General features: G+C 36.4%; 1 protein-coding gene and 2 long non-coding RNA genes across 3 annotated transcripts; 2 read left to right on the forward strand and 1 right to left on the reverse strand.

The window, feature by feature from the left end:
• Positions 1-723: 723 nt before the first annotated feature.
• Positions 724-2,791, forward strand: LOC121799250 (protein trichome birefringence-like 34). Its single transcript, XM_042198572.1, has 6 exons — positions 724-1,334; positions 1,419-1,593; positions 1,665-1,858; positions 1,929-2,096; positions 2,159-2,514; positions 2,629-2,791. Exons 1-5 carry the CDS (start codon positions 958-960, stop codon positions 2,496-2,498), a joined length of 1,254 nt encoding a protein of 417 aa, XP_042054506.1. The 5' UTR covers positions 724-957; the 3' UTR covers positions 2,499-2,514; positions 2,629-2,791.
• A 514-nt stretch (positions 2,792-3,305) lies between these two features.
• LOC121799251 lies at positions 3,306-3,954 on the forward strand. Its single transcript, XR_006050227.1, has 2 exons — positions 3,306-3,627; positions 3,710-3,954. It is a non-coding gene; the product is annotated as an uncharacterized LOC121799251 (long non-coding RNA).
• Positions 3,955-7,479: 3,525 nt separating this feature from the next.
• Positions 7,480-8,230, reverse strand: LOC121800166. The gene is made up of 2 exons (XR_006050446.1): positions 8,133-8,230; positions 7,480-7,884 (listed from the first exon to the last, which is right to left on the reverse strand). It is a non-coding gene; the product is annotated as an uncharacterized LOC121800166 (long non-coding RNA).
• Between the last annotated feature and the right edge of the window lie 9,639 nt (positions 8,231-17,869).

A 17,869-nucleotide genomic window follows, 5' to 3' on the forward strand; every position in this document is an offset into this window, starting at 1 on the left:
CCTCTCTGTCTTATTTAAAATGAAATGTTTTCCTTTTTGGGTTTTCCATGTTTCCTAAAATGGAAACAACATCATCTCTATTACTTTATTCTCTCTTTAATAACTCACAAAACAACACTAAATAAAATATCGTATGGAAAAGTAAATATTTCATTTCTAATGGGACGGAGAGAGTATTAGTTTTAAAATAAAATGTGAGTGAGAATTAGTTACTAGTAAAAGGTAAGTGTAACAAGTATTGACAGATGAATTAAAAAGGCAACAAGTGAAAAGTAATGGCGGACGGAGAAAATATTAGTATTAAAATTTAAAATTTCGTTTCCCTTGTTAACACCTACCAATAAGCACCGCTCTCCGCTAACAATTTAGTTGATATTAGTAATTTTTCTAAACATAAGATCTTCATTTATACCAGCAGTGCTCATATTCACAAATTATGAACAATACATCTACGAATATATATCTACAGATATTAGAAACATTATTAATCTGAAATATTGAGTGGCTCTTAGACAACGCATAAAGGGAGGCTTCTATTTTGTCACTATTCACTGATGTAAATTCACTTGCAAACAAGGGCCAAAGCCAGCTCACTTGCCCCACACAATATTCGTTATCAATTAAATTGTTTAATTAATCCTATTGCTAACGATGTTTTATCTTCTAATAATCACCTCATAAAATGTCCATCAATATACAAACCGACACACTTACACACCCTTTAATTCCATATAAAATCGTTCCAAAATGTAAAAGAAATGCTATCATTTCTTTTAACAAACGGTCATGTGTTTTTGACAGAGTGTAGAAGCGACGATGGTTCTTGGTTAAAAGGAACAAATATTCTTGCAATAATGCAAGAGGCATGTGAAATTATTATAGGGATAAAGCCCAAATATTTTTTGTTCACAAAAATAAAACCAAATTGCTAGAAACTTAGCTCTCAAAAAAAAAAAAATGAAACGTGAGAAAATGAAAATGGGGATGGTCTCTCACTGCATTCTTGGCTTGTCTCTCTTGATTTTAGTGGGAGCCGTTTTTTACCTCACAGGTGACTTCTTAGGCTTCTTGGATCTGCAGAAGCAGCTCAAGAACGCATGTAACGACGCCGGAAACGATGCTCTGGCGTCGTACGAGGAGGAGGCGAGGCCGAGTTTGAGTCGGAGGTGTAACTTGTTTGAAGGGAGATGGGTTTTTGACAACCAAACAGTTCCTTTGTATGAAGAGAGGAATTGCTCTTTTATGCTTCCTGAATTTGCTTGTGAGAGGTATGGTAGGAAAGATTTCAAGTATCTGAATTGGAGGTGGCAGCCTCATCATTGTGATCTTCCGAGGTAGGCATACTTGTTTTTTTTTTTTTTTTCTTTTTATAGTGGATTAAAATTTAGTTTACTTATTTATTTTTTAATTTGAAAAAGATTCAACGGAACGGCGTTGTTTGAGAAAATAAGGGGGAAGAAGGTCGTGTTCGTGGGTGACTCGTTGAATCGGAACCAGTGGACGTCGATGCTCTGCTTGATTGAGTCAGCGCTAGGGGCGGCGTCGCCGAGAAGGGTGGTGCGGGATGAGAATATGCACACGTTCGAGTCAATTGTAAGGCTTGAGTTAAAATAGTTATTATGAGTTTGATTATGTATAACGTGGAAATGTGTTTGTTGTTTTAGGAATATAATGCTACGATGGCGTTATATTGGTCTCCGTTTTTGGTGGAGTCGAATTGCGACGATCCAATTATTCATCGTGTTAAGGATCGGGTAGTTAGATTGATGGGGATAGAAAAGCACGCGAGGCACTGGAACGATGCAGATATACTCATCTTCAATTCCTACTTGTGGTGGACGGATCCGATGACAATCGCGTAAGTAAATTGTTGGTAATATTGACTAGTTTTTCTATACTCATCTTCTTGTCTTGTCTTGTCTTCTTAGATGGGGAACATCTTTAGGGAGGTCGGATACGAGAAACAAGACGGTGGATAAGATGAGCACTCGTCTCTACGAAATGGTCCTCGACGTGTGGTCAGATTGGCTAGAAATCAACATAAACCGAACTAAAACAAAGATGTTTTTCATGAGCCCTTCTCCTTTTCATCTCTAGTAAGTGTCACGGAATGATTTCAATTTTGCGTTATATGTTGAGGTAACGAGTGATAGTGCAGCGGTGAAAAATGGGAGGAGCAACGCAATTGCTACAACGAAACAGAGCCAATTTTGGATGAGAGAATTGGTGTTTCAATAGTTGGAGCAAGAATGAGAGCAGCAGAAGCAACTCTGCAAAAACTAGGGACTCGAGGCATAAACATCGAATATCTGAATATAACTCATTTGTCGGAATATAGAAAGGATGCACATCCATCGATATACAAGAACTTTTTTCACACCGTAACCAAGGACCAACTATCCAACCCCTCGAGCTATTCCGATTGTACTCATTGGTGCCTGCCTGGAGTCCCCGACGTTTGGAATCACATACTTTATTCCTATATTATCAATTCCTGACATGGATTCAGATTAGGTAAGTGTATGCTGCATATCTAGTGTGACTGTCAGATTATTTCATTTGCTATTTTACTCTCTTTTTCTGCTCCTTGCTTTTACTTCAATTATACTTAACTTTCTTTTTGTGTAGGTATTGTACGAAGATCCACCGTTTTGGCCTATCATTTTCTGGGTTAGAAGATGCTCAATTGAAGGCTTAACCTCCCAAAAATTGAAAACATACTTTTAAAACATAATGTATATTATACTTGATTTGCTTTATGTATAGATCCATTTATTGTTATAGTTTGGAAGACGGGGGTTGAAATAGAAAGTACAATAATTGCTAGTTATTGGGGGGTGAGTCAGTTCAAAATTACTACTCATTCCCTATGTAATCGACGGTCGCAATGGGGCAGATTACAAATTTGTAAAATAGCACATAGAAAGTAAAAAAAAAAAATCGACCTAGCCCAGAAATGATTTTCAACTGGGTGAGTAGTAATTAAATAATAGCAATAATCGGCACTAGCAATGGGGACCGATCGCAAGGGCTGATTGATCCCCCGGCTCCCATTGTGGAGAGGGAGCCGATGGCCATTTTTTTCGGCCTCCATGCCTCAGCCGATGTATCGGCTAGGCCGATTCTCTTTTTTTATTCATTTTTTATACTATATATATACTCCATTCCCCACCAATTATTCACATTTCATCCCATTTTATTTTATCTCACTCTACATTTTACTTCTCTATAGTCATAATATTTTTATCAATATTTTTAGTGTATATTTTTCTGTATTTTTTTATAAATGTAGGATATTTTCTTTTTAATGAAATTTGTTTTTTATTGAGTTGTCTTTAATTTATTTTTCTTACTATTTTATATCATTTTATTTCAGACTAATAATTAAAAGTAAAATATAAAAATAGTGTTGATGTGGAATTGAGATGGGCTCTGGAATAGGCTCTCATTGCAGGGAAATAGGCTCTGAGATGGGCCTGCTGACGTGGCAGGAAAAAATGGATATAGGCTTTGAGATGAGCTCCGGAGATAGGTCACCATTGCTAGTGCTCTAAGTAGTTGTGACAAGTTTATCCGAATGTGATGTCAACAAATGTAGAGAAGAACCGGTGAAATATTTAATTGAAGGTGGGTGCTATTAAAGATCTTCAATAAGGAAAAAATGCATCATTAAAAGGTGGGTGATCCGTAGCCTCTATCTCTTGATCAGCGCTTGCTGCATTTGGGTTCAACGGTCGTTAGCAATCATCCCGTAGGTACTGGAACTTCTGGAGAGGTCGCTCCGCACACCCAAGCGGTCGCTGGGCTTGTTCTTCATTTCAGCACAACTTTTTCGGAGCGGACCGTTATCTGTTCAGCGGTCGATGTCGGCCAGCGATCTCTGGCTGTGTTGCAGTGGACCGCTAGACTTCTTGAAAACTTCATATTTCCAACTTCGACTTTTAGCTATCTTTTTGGGCTCTATTTTACACATTTCTCACAAAACACGTCAAAATACCAAAATAGATCAAATATGCAAAATGTGAACATGAAATGCGACTTTGACATTCAAAACGGACCAAATATGGCCTTAAAATAGTGTAAAATCCGAGCCTATCACCATTTCACATCGTTTAGAGAAAAAAAAACAATTTACTGTTTTTTAAGATAACTTTTAATTTTATAGTTTTTGTTTTGTTTCCTTTGAGTTTTTAAGGTTTTCTAAATACTTATAAATAGCGCTGTCCTTGTTTAGACCATATTTTTCGGATGAAGTATTTCAGCCATTTAACATCGTTTTAGGATAATTTTTTAATTTTCTATTTTTCCTTTTATTTCATTTTGAGTTTTTAGGTTCTTCTAAACACTTATAAATAGTGTTGTCCGTGTTTTGACTACATTTTTTGGAAAATAAATTTTGATCATCTCACAACGTTTATGGAGCGAAAAAGACAATTTACTATTTTTTTGGAATATTTTTAATTTACTAGTTTTTGTTTTATTTCCTTTTGAGTTTTTAGGGTTTCATAAACACTTAAACATAGAGATGTTCTTGTTTTGACTGTATTTTTCGGAAAATGGATTTTGGCCAATTTTCTAGTTTTTATTTTATTTCTTTGTGAGTTTTTCTGAACGTTTATAAAAAGCGTTGTTTCTATTTTGACTATATATTGGCAATGAATTTTGAAAATCCCAAATCGTTTATGGGCGACAAAGAAAATTAACTGTATTTTGAGATTATTTTTAATTTCTACTTTTCATTTGAGTTCCTTTTGAGGTTTTTGGGTTTTCTAAACACTTATAATTAGCGATTGGTTTGGACTATATTTTTCGGACGATGAATTTTGGTCATTTCACATCGTTAATATTTAAGGATGTTTAATTATGGATTTTACATATTTAATGATATCTTTTACCATACTTTATTCTCTGAAATATTTAAGGAGGTCAACAAATGTACAGAAGAACTGGTGAAATATCCGAGGGTGGAGCAAAAAGAAGATCCTTAATGATGTTTGATCAGTTTCCTAAAAATGGAAATATTAAAACTATGTTGTTTCAAAAGTTTCTATTTTTTGAAGAGGGAGGAAATATTAGTTATAGAATAATGTGTCCACTATTAAAGTAGTATAAAGTAAATGCGACAAATATTAATAGAAATGGCAGATCCGCAATTTAGTATTGTGGGGTCGAACCAGATAATCAATATTTAAAATTATTATTTTTATATATTTTAATTTAAATAATTCATCAATATATAAATATTTTTGTAACATCCCAAGTTTTAAAAATGTAAAAATCATTTGATTATGAATATTAAGGTTGAAAATTTGAATTACAAAACTTAAATTAGAAGAACTTAAGAAATAGTAAAAACTTTATACTCTCTCCGTCCACGAATAGGAGTCTCATTGAATACATTATTCTCTCTCTTACTTTATCATTCTCCACTTTAACTATTTATTATCATTTTTATAAAACAAGTGCAAAAAAGTAAACGAGACTCCTGTTCGTGGACAGATGGAGTATTTATTAAAGTAGGAGTGTGTTATATTGCTAACTCACTCTAAAATTGCTAACTACAACTAAATGATAGACATTGAATCTTTAAATCAAGATCCAAGATCAATCAACTGCGAAAATCAATGTAGTGAAAAAAAAATCAATTAGGGTAGTAATTTCATTTAACAACAAATTAGTTATAACTAAATATCATAAAATTTTAAATTTATATAATTATTTCAATTTAAATTATTTTTTCACACAACATATACTCCCTCCGTCCCAAGTTACGAGTTGTATTCCATTTTGGGTTGTCCCAAGTTACTTGAGTCATTTCTCTTTTTACCTAAAAATAAAACACACCTACTTTATTTTTATTTTACTTTATTCACTTTTACTTTATTCTCACATATACTTTGTTTTACTTTATTTAACTCACTAAACACAACTTTCTTAAATCCCGAGCCGAAAAGAAATGTCTCAAGTAACTGATAAGGCTGGTTTCATGCATTTGTTATGTGGTAAAATTCTGCATTTTTCTGTAAGCTAACGTGTAATTTTGAGCCAGGTGTGAAGAGAATCCGCCACGATCGAAAGTTTTTGAGGAGCAATTGGGCGGTCAATGGATCAAGGAAGAATGAAGCTTTTTACAACACGCTGCCAGTTGATCAAGCTAGACACGCGGAAGCAACGGAGGGCACCCAAAAAGGAGATGGAGCATATTCTAAGGATCCCAATGCTAAGGGCACAATCAACCTTTCGAAAGGAAGATTGCCCTATGTCACGCCCGCATTTTCTAAGGATAGAAAACACGGTTGATCACGACTAGAGGAGGATTTAAGAAGCGGGGAAGAAAGGGGAAAACAACACAACTCGATCATAGCTTGAAACAAATGGGAATAGCTCGAATAAAATCAGAGTATCTCAACAATCAACAACTCAAAAATGAATATCATCTCAACGATACAAGAACTAAAAAGAAGGACAACGACTCAGCGGAAGCATTTGGGAGAAAGAATATGCCACGTGTGAAGACATGACACATTCTAAACACTTATATTTCTTCAACGATCTTGCTCAACACCCACCGCACCCGTCACGCTCAACCTGCACATTTTTTAAAAGAAATGCAGAGCTGAGTACTTGATCCACTCAGTGGACTCATGCCGAAAATATTTTATAAAAAGTATTTATCATGCCACCATTGAGTGACCTTAGGGTTTTAACTTTAGAAATCGCCCAAGACACTAAAATAATTTCCATCGTAAAATTCGGTTGATCAACCATTTTCCCATAGCTATCTACCATATATGATCCATTGATGACAAGGAAAGTGGCCACATTCCAAGTCACTAGACCGGCCGACCCAAAAGACGGCTCACGATCTCCATAGGTGTACACTAGACTGAATAGGGATTCACTCCCTAGACAGACCCGAATTCGATTATCCATTGATGGCAAAAGCCACATCAGATAGGTTCCATAGAATAAAACAAAACACGGCATGACAAATATTCATATCATTTTCACATAAAAATATACTTAGGGCATAGCCCTTATTTAAAAAGAAAGTCCACCTCAAACGCTTAACTTCTCAAACACTTTCCTGTTCCAACCGCAACAACGTGCACAAGCACCCTTTTTGAAATAACATGATGTGCACAATTAAACTTTGCAAAATAAATAAATTTAACAATGCATGCATCTTAAATGTGCTCAAATTATTGTTCGTTCTTTCATAACGAAAACATATAAATAAAGTCCTCGTATATTTTTCCGGATTTACTTCATCACCCAAAAATCTTCCCAACAATAATCAAATCAGAGTCCAAACAATTAAGTAATGAACGCAAGCTCCCAATCTGCCGGCCCACTATGGATAAATAAACTAGCCCATTTCTTAACAAATAATGGCCCAATTATGAAGTAATAAGCAGCACAACATTTGTTCTAAACCCACGCAAAACAAAACAATACTCCTACTCCCACAGCAAAACGTAAACAAAGAAAACTATATTTAATAAAAGAACCTAACATCTATGCGCCTAACCCCATACTCGTATATACTCCCACAGCACACAGTCTACTTCCCAAAAGCCAACTCATCTTTGTCTCTCTCTATTTTTGACGCTCAAAATCAAAAGCTACCTCTCTCAAATATGTTCTCACTCTATCTCTCTGAAATTCTTCTAAAATTCGCAATGCAGAAACAATCCCAACTCTCATATCTCCTTCTTCACTCCCTCACAGTAACAAGGAAAAAACAATCGGATCCCATCTCTTTCTCTCTCTCATTCTCTGCTGCGGTCATCGCCGTTATCACGCTGTCTCCGTCGCCGCCGCTTCGGGCGGTCAGCTCTTCCGTTTGCAACGCTGCTACTCCAACGGTAGGTTTTCCTTCCCCTTTTTCCCAAATATAAACTTATATTACATGTTCTATTTGATTTATTTCACTTAATAATGGGCAGATAAGGAATTCCAGGAATTGGGATTGAAGGGGAAACAAGAGATTAAAGTTTGCAACTTTATCAAGAACGAATCATTCGAAAATTTCCATACAATTCAACAAATCTGATCTCGTGGACTACTGTGCTACCGTGATTCATGGAAATATGCAGCAGAAATTTCATATGTAATTGGGAGGGATATACCTTTTTGGAAGGGAGAAAGATTTTGCAATTGCAGGATAGAATTGGGTGGACGAAATCACAGTTTCTCTCTACTCCCTCTTGGTTTCTTTGGAGGTTTGGAACTTGAAATATGTGGAGTAGTTGAGATATATTATAAATTTTGTGGAGATTTGGTTTGATGGAGATATTTTAGGGAGTGGAGATATGGGGAAGTCATTTCGTAATGGGATTTGGGGAAATATATTTGACCAAGTAGTTGACTGCAAATTTGGAATAAATAATTGATATTTGGGTTTCTCAAAAATTGGGCTCTGTCACGACCGCTCGTACTAGGGGTACTACAAACGCAGCGATCGTGACCAAGGGACGACAAAAACGACAACTTACAAGGATAACAGTTTACGAAAACTCAATTAGCTTAAAGGAAGAAAAATATTTTAGTTTAAAAAGTCTAAGGTTATAATTTACTATTAATTAGAAACGACTTATGATAAATATTTTTTTTACCTTTTTAGAAAGAAGCAGCGGAGAAAATAAATATTAAAAACCCAATTAACTTCTAAAGAACCATTTAGTTTAAATCACGTAAACACCATTTTAAAGTAACATTGAAAATACTCGGTTAAAAACCTAACACAACCATACATGCTCTACACAGTACGAAAAAGACTAAATTCTTGAGACATAGTTCAAAATATAGCAGCGGAAAAAAGGTTTAAAGAGAGTCAATGATAACGCCTATGTATGAAGACACAACGCATCCTAAGTTCTTAGGCCAACTCAACATCCTCCGCAACATCCCGCTCAACCTGCACATAAAGAAAAAGAATATGCAGGGCTGAGTACTTGTTGTACTCAATGGGCTCATGCCGAAAACATTTTAATATAGTTATGTCATCCATACCAGTGATCTCGAGTTTTATATGTAGTAAGAAATATCACGAGAATATAAAAATATTTCAAGTCTGGCCAGACAATTTATCTCCCCACTTTTCACATCAATCCATCAATCACAATCATCATATCACAGTGCGACGAAAGTGTGGCCACATTATTCGCCCACGAGACCGGCCGACTAGCAAGGACGGCTCACGATCCCACCAGTGTACACAGCCTGAGAGGGTTTACGGCCCTACTCAGACCCGAATTCGTTTCACAACACAACCATATAGCCTAACGGAGCAAGCTCAGACGAACTAGGCATCAGACAACAATCTCACAAACAAAATAACATGGCATGACATAACAAGTTAAACCACCCTTATAACACCACATCGTATTTTCAGAAAATAAAAAGGTTTGAAAAGAAAGCCCACCTCGATCGTTTAAACAACACAAAAACCAACTTATGGAAACTCTTGTTCCTCGAGCTCACGTATCCACAATCACCCTTGCCAAACCACAATACAAATCAGCCTTCCATCAATTTACATTATCATGCATGTCCTATCGTTCCTCTTATTATTCTCTTAAATTTACCCATCCCAACATTAATCAACATAAGAAAAACATGCCATAATATTTCTCAACGTGTCGCACATAATCACGTCATAGGATACCTTCCCAAATCTTACATGCATCATATAAATCATTAAAACTTGGCAACAAGTAATATTTCTACATAACAACAAATCTGGCAGAACTGCACGGTTGATTTGTAAAATCACCCAAAAATCCATCCGACCTCATATGAAGCTAAAATTTGGTCACAACACAGTAGACACCTTCAAGTTCATCCAGTTAAAAATTGTCACTCAAATCATGTCATTTGGTCAGTCAACACATTAATGCAACTCTCTGGTCGGAACATAAAATTTTGGCAGCACTGCGCAGTTCATTTGAAAAATTCACCAAAATTTCATCCGATGTCCAATGAGGCTGAAATTTTCACACAACTCAGAAGACACATCAAATTTAATCTAGTTCAAAATTTACATCAAAAGGAAGTCATTTGGTCAGTCAAATAGAAAACGGAACTTTCTGGGCGAGAACACACGTTTCTGGTAGAATTGCGCAGTCAACTTCAAACATTTATTAAATATTTATTTTTCGATAAAAAGGTTTGCAATTCACACGGAACACAGAAAACACCTTGAAGTTTACTCAGTAAAAATTTCATGCCAAAATTCAGTCGTTTGATGGGTCAAAAACAGGTCGGAAACCACTGTCCAAACACCACAGTTTTCAGGCTTCACAATTTTGAAATTAGGGTTTCTTCCTCATTCATCCAAATACAATTTTTGATGCTTACAACCCACAATCGTGCTTAAAAGGTTCTCACAATCTTGTTCACATATAATCTCACATCATTCAGCAATGATTCAATCAAACTTCACACATATTCATTCAAAATCGCATATTCACCAATGTTCTCATACCAACACAAATTCCCACCGATAAATTATGTGATCTAAGATTCTTACACTCACTATATGCATGAAGGAATCAAGAACAAGGTTTCAATGGAAAAGATGAGGAAAAGATTCAGTTATACCTCATTGAATCGAAAAGATTCAATGAGGAAAAAATTAATGCGATTCGTCGGGAACTCTTGACAATCAAACTCCAATGGATGCAAGAACAAGGATTGGAAGGAATTTTGGAGAGGGTGAAGAGAGGGAGGAAAAATGTGTGAGGGAGGATGGAGGAGGCGTGTGAATTGTGGGAGAGATTAGGGTTAGTTTTTGTTTTATTTATAATCAAGGATTTATTCCTCCACAAAAAAAACAATTAAAAATTATTGAAGAAGAATAGGAATTAAGAAGTAGGCGTGTACTTTTGAGAGGAAAGGGGTTGTGGGATTTTTTTTTACTAATTAATTAGAGATATGGTTCAAATCAAATTTATTTGGAGAGAAAGAATCCCACAAAATAGGAACAAAATATTAATCCCTTTAAAATATAGGGAGGGGTCAAAAATTATGATTATTTCCACAAGGAAATAATTTAAATCCTAATTTAAATAGGCTAAGGAAAGATTTGGCAAGATATGGTAAGATTTAATTAGATTTTAATTCAAGGAAATAAACAAAGTACCAATTAAATCTACAAAACAATTCTTTCTCCTAATTAATAGGAGAATTTCAAAAATTTCAAAGGGATGGACAAGTGGTCGAAAATCATGTAGAATAACATAGGGACAATTTGGTTTGAATTTAATTTGGATAAATATCCCAAAGCAATTAATTAAATCCAAGAAAGAGAATATAATTTCCAATAATTGAAGGGATCAACAATTTTCAATAATTTGGCTAGAGCAAAAATGCTTGATATCATTTATTTAATTCCCCACATTGGAAAATGTATATAACACTGCGTTCCACATCACCCGTGCCAATTTATTTCACATAACCAAATCGATCACATAGAAACAAATACATTTCATAAAATAAATTTTTATTCGACATCCATATTAAAAAAAAAAGTCACAAAAATTTTTGGGGTGTTACAGGCTCAAAAGAAAGAAATAAAATGTGTTTTGTGCTCATAACAATTGAGTTTCAAATTGGGCTAGGAAAGAATAATTGTTTAACGCCCAAAAATTAAATACTTCTCTCGACAAAAGAAACAAGGTCGAAAAATTTTCAAGTGCACAAACGACGGTCCTTTCAAGAACACAATAAAATGGGTAGAAAAAGTCGGGGTGTTACAATCTACCCATCTTAACAAAAATTTCGTCCCGAAATTTGCTTACGTCCTTCGAATGGTTTGCACGTAGCTTGCTCCAAAGTTTCACGCAATTACAAGAAAAAGTTTCATGGTCCATCGGCCTCCATTTTCACTCTCGATCTCCTTGCCTCGTCGTGCCTTGACAAATTAGAGGTTCACCCCAAACTTTCGTTTTCGTCACTCGGGAAAGTGATAGATTATCTCAACTTAAAACTACGGTTCGCGCGTATTCAATCTAGCCTACAACATAAGCACTCTATGTTCGTAACATACTTCATCATCTCACATCTCGACATATACCACAATTAACGTCATTCATATCACAAGATAAACACACAACATTTTCACATCCCATAGCAAAACACTTTCGAACTTCACATTTATTTTCAAAACTTTTGAAACAAAATTATCTTTACACTTTCACACTTCCCTCAAAAATTTTCACATCTCGCTTTTAAAGTAAAAGTTTTGACTCAAAACTAAAACGTACTTTCGCATCAACTTTCATCCTTTGTATAAAACACTCCATAGAATAACGCATCATACGTTGCACCTCATAACATAAATAACATCACACTTCCATAACTCAATTTTCCAAACGAAAAAGTTTAAACTATTTTTCTCGAAACTCAAAAATTTTCGAACAATTCATAAACACAGTATTTTCCATTGATCAAATCTTTTCATAAAAGATAAGTCACCTCATTGCATAACATATCGCAAAACACACACATATATATATTTTTATAACCATAGCTCATCTATCCCATTGTAAAACATACTTTATTTTCATAACCATAGCTCTTCTATCCCACTGTAAAACATACTTTGTTTTCATAACCATAGCTCTTCTATCCCATTGTAAAACATATTTTATTTTCTCTTCTATCCCATTGTAAATCATACTTTGTTTTCCTAACCATAGCTTCTCATCTCTTTTCATGAAAACATTCTCATAAAATTTTTTCATAAAAATAAATTACCTCTTTCTTGATTGAGCGCGACGAAGCGGGATGTTGAGCCTTCAATACACAATTATTATTATATCTTCTTTTATTTTATTTTATTTATTATTTGAGTCTAGTGAAACAAGTCTAGACTAAGACTGAAAAAGACTCTCAGGTCCAGAGCGGAAAGAAAAATTGCTCTGATACCACTTTGTCACGCCCGCATTTTCTAAGGATAGAAAACATGATTGATCGCGACTACGGGATGATTTAAGAAGCGGGGAAGAAAGGGGAAAACAACACAACTCGACCATAGCTCGAAACAAATGGGAATAGCTCGAACAAAATAAGAGTATCTCAACAATCAACAACTCAAAAATGAATATCATCTCAACGATACAAGAATTCAAAAGAAGGACAACGACTCAGCAGAAGCATTTGAGAGAAAGAATATGCTACGTGTGAAGACATGACACATTCTAAACACTTATATTTCTTCAACGATCATGCTCAAAAGAAAGAAATAAAATGTGTTTTGTGCTCATAACAATTGAGTTTCAAATTGGGCTAGGAAAGAATAATTGTTTGGCCCAAAAAGTTAAATACTTCTCTCGACAAAAGAAACAAGGTCGAAAAATTTTCAAGTGCACAAACGACGGTCCTTTCAAGAACAAAATAAAAAGGGTAGAAAAAGTCAGGGTGTTACAATCTACCCATCTTAACAAAAATTTCGTCCCGAAATTTGCTTACGTCCTTCGAATGGTTTGCACGTAGCTTGCTCCAAAGTTTCACGCAATTACAAGAAAAAGTTTCATGGTCCATCGGCCTCCATATGCACTCTCGATCTCCTTGTTGTTAGGGTTTTGTATACTATAAATCACCTTTCAAGTGATTGCATACTGTAAAACTCTAATGGTTATTTTCCAATAAATGCAACAGATTATTTTTGTCATAATGTTGTTATGTTTTACATTTAATGGTTGTTTATTGCATATTTAAATGTATAAGCAAACATAACAAAGTCTAAGTCTTTGTTTTAGTAGACCGGTTGTGGGCGTCGTCCAATTTAAGGTAACACGGTCAGTTCTAAACAAAGAAAAATAAGAATTTCACAACCTAGATAGGGCTAGACTACCTATCGCGAAAGGTTGCAATGTCAGTCCGATTATTTCTAAGCCTTATTGAAATAAGATGACGTTGGTGTGGTATAGCACTGAATGGATCTAACAGCAAGACGAGTCTTTATGCTATCTACTGAAAGACGAGGTCTTGATAATTAATTTCTTAATCAATGTACGTTAGCATTGAGCACACGACATTGAGTATCCACTACTTTGACTTACCAAAGGTGCGGGTTTTTTGTAACCCAACGATCCAGGTATATTGGGTAGTGGTGATCATTATCTAGCGATGCTAGGATTGCTATTATGTTGAAACGTGAGCGAGGAGAGTCTCGTTTGATAACATCCACAAGAGGAGCTCGAAACGAGGTTTTATTATTCGGAACCTAGCTAGTTGGAGTTTGATTACTCTATGAATAATAAATAAAAGTTTCTTGCTAAATTCACTCTTGGAATTCGAAATATGTTAATTAATAAAGCCTATAGCAGACATTAATTAATTATTGGATGTTTCTATCTTAAGCGCGGGAAATAAATCAAATGCAATTAAAGGAAACCCGAAATACTTGTAATTTCGGATTTGGATGGTAGTGCAATATTACTTCTGTAGTGGCTGCTCGTAATTTTTCAATATAAGCTTATATTAAATGGTGGGTTCAATTTAATTAGTAAAAAGCTAATTGGGTGAGGCATGTTCCAAATTCTTCTTTAGATCCCTAACTTGGTCCAATATGTGACTTATATAAATAGGAGAATAAAGGAGACAGAAGATACACTTTTTAATATACAAAATTTTCGTCCCCCTCTAGAAAGAGAGAGCTCGAAATTTGTGCTCTCTCCATGAGCAGTTTCTGTCTTCCATTATTCGAGTCCTAGTACGTTGGTGAGATTTACCCACACAAATATCGGCGTATAGTCCGGGACACCAGTCAGAAGATCTGAGGTCTTGTATTGAAGATCTTCACCTGGAGACGGAGCAAGTCATCATCGATTCTTGATTGAATCTACGAGGTAAATTGGCTAATTCCGTAGTAAGCATGCTTTAGGGATTTTATGTGCTAAAGCATGTTTTTAATTCAAGTTATGAGCATGATACATGTGATAATTACGCGAATAGAATTTGTCTAAATAATATGCTAAATAGATCAAGTTTATATGATCGGTAAATATCGCATGCTTCCGCTGCCAACCCCTTCAATTGGTATCAGAGCCAGTCTTTGGTTCTGATTATTTGGATTTAAATTTCGCGAAATTCATGTATGCATGTATTATTTGATTGCGAAGCATGTTCTTGGTGTTTTGTTTAATAAATTATGCATGATGAACTCAAGAACTATCGAATCAAAGAATTTGAATTACTCGATCGTACGAGACGTGCGAACCGTCGACGCTTGCGCCGAGACAGATTGCACCACACGTGATCGTGAAATAGGGTTGTCGATTGAGTGGGAGCTGAGGGATCGCGATCACGGGGTGACGCGCAGTCGAGCGTGGGCTCGAGCGCGACGCTGGCCGAGACGGCAGAACCCCAGGCGTTCCCCGCACCAAGGCCGACGTGAAGGCTGGCACGGAGTGGTGGTTCGTCCGAGACCCACCGAGACACCAGGCGCCGAGAGCTGGAACCCTAGGCGGAAGGAAGGGTGGTCGGAGCTGGCCGAGAGCAGGCGCGCCACCGTGCGCGCCGCTGGCCGAGAGCTCGCGCCACCCGACGGCTCGGATGTCCGAGACGGGCGCAGAGACGCTGGCCGAGAGGTGCGCGCCTGGCCGAGAAGTGTCGGCAACCGACGGCCGCCACTGGCCCAGACGGATGCGCCTAGTTGCGCGCCGTGTGCCACTGCGATGGGAGCATCGTCGCTCGGATAGGCCGAGACGGGAGACAACAATTGGCCGAGAGCAGCGCCACCGTCGTGCGCGTCGCTGGCCGAGGACCGCGTCACCCGACGTGCTCAACTGGCCGAGACGGGTCGGCACCCGACGGTCGAGACGACCAAGACGGGCGCTCGCTAGTGTCCGAGACGTTGCGTGCGTCGTGATTCGACTACGAATTCATCGGATATTCGTCGTTCATCGTTCGTTCGAACCTCGTACGATGAGATAACGATGAAGGATTATTTTAATGATTATTTAATTATTTTATTAAAAGATATCATTAAAATATTATTATTTAAGAGAAATAAAATCTTTTTGAAAGATTTGTCTAGATTTTAGGAATATTTTTAATAATATCTATATCTACGGAAATAAATAATATTATTTTATTCCTAGATTATATAGTTGAGAATAATTTAATAGTTTCCTAATATTTGTCTAGATTTAAGGAATATTTTTATTATTTTCTATATCTATGGAAATAAATAATATTATTTTGATTCCTAGATGATATGGATAAGAATAATTTAACAGTTTCCTAATATTTATATATCTAAGATCCTATAAAGGATAGATATGTATGAATACATTAAATAATGAAATATCTCTTCCTAATCTTGAACACGGAATTAATTTGAATTTAATTTTTCATGTCTTATTATGAATTAAATAATTTATTTATTTTAGATATATCTTATAGTAGACATGGATAAGAATTATATTCTAGAACAATAATTTCCTAAAGGAAGATACCAATTAATAAAAGATTTAATTATCCAACAAATTAAATACCAACATAATTTAATGAAAGCCTTTCTCTGCCCTAAGGCTAAGGATAATTAAAGAAAAACCATAACCTAACATATCTAAGCTATAATTACGAACTCAACGTTTGTATATGGTCTCCATCAATTGGTCTGCAATTTATGAAGCCTTTTTTCTAATATTATCGCCACCTGCTATGTGGGGACAATAATCCTAAGAAAATAGCAAGTTCATGAGGGCGGACTTCTCAAATATAAATAGTATGAACTAGAATGTAGTTTCCAATATTATCGCCGCCTGCTCTGTGGGGACAATAATCCTAAGAAACTGCGAGATTCAGAAGTTCACACAGGATTTATGAGATAGCTTGATCTTGTTAGCAGCACATGAGCATTGTTATGGGAGTGTGTTGTAGAAATGAGACTCTGTAATGCTAAAGAGATGGTCTTGCTTAGGCAACATTAGGCGGCCATGCCACTCTGTGGTCTCTGGACTATTCGTCGGTGTTGTGACCAGTAAAATTGTAAGATTTTAATGCGTATTGACTTCCTCTGGAGGGTACAAAATTTTAATTTTACAGTTGTAAGATTTTGAAAAGTTTTATGGTTAATCTAATCAAACTTCTTACATAAGTTTATGACAATAGTAAAATACTCTGTTTTGCAGTGCAAATCAAATCGTCAATATGTCGTTCAATCCTCTTTCTGCAATTCTCAAAGAAAATAAACTCGAGGGCCAAAATTACATAGAATGGAAACAAAATTTGGACATCGTTCTCAGAGCAGATGAGTACATCTTTGTGCTCACCACCCCGCGACCTCCAGTGCCGCCGGCTAACGCTGCGGCAGGAGTCAGAGATGCACACAGACGGTGGCATAAGGCGAATGAGATGGCTAAGTGCTACATGTTGGCATCTATGTCATCAGTACTCAAGCATAAGCATTCTGCTATGGAAACTGTCGCCGAGATTATGCAGAATTTCAAGAATCTTTTTGATACTCAGAATCGAACGGCTAAGTCTCAAGCCTTTCGGAGTATCATGTCGAAGACAATGAAGGAAGGCTCGTCTGTGAGGGACCACGTCCTCGAGATGATGGGCCACCTCAACCAAATTGAGGTCTTGGGAGGGACTATCGATCCCAAGATAGCTAAGGGAAAGAAGAAGAAGAGGGCTAACAAGATGCCCACGGGGAAGTGTTTCAAGTGTGGAGAGAAGGGGCATTGGAAGCCAGACTGTCCTAAACGGGGCAAGGCTACAGGTATGCACCAGGCTCTAGTTGTCGAGTCTTGTTTGACTTCGACATCAATTTGCACTTGGGTTATTGACACAGGAGCCACTGATCATATTTGTTTTGATCCTGACTTAATGCAGGTGACAAGACGGCTAC

Source organism: Salvia splendens, chromosome 4 (assembly GCF_004379255.2).
Source record: "Salvia splendens isolate huo1 chromosome 4, SspV2, whole genome shotgun sequence".
Taxonomy (NCBI): domain Eukaryota; kingdom Viridiplantae; phylum Streptophyta; class Magnoliopsida; order Lamiales; family Lamiaceae; genus Salvia; species Salvia splendens.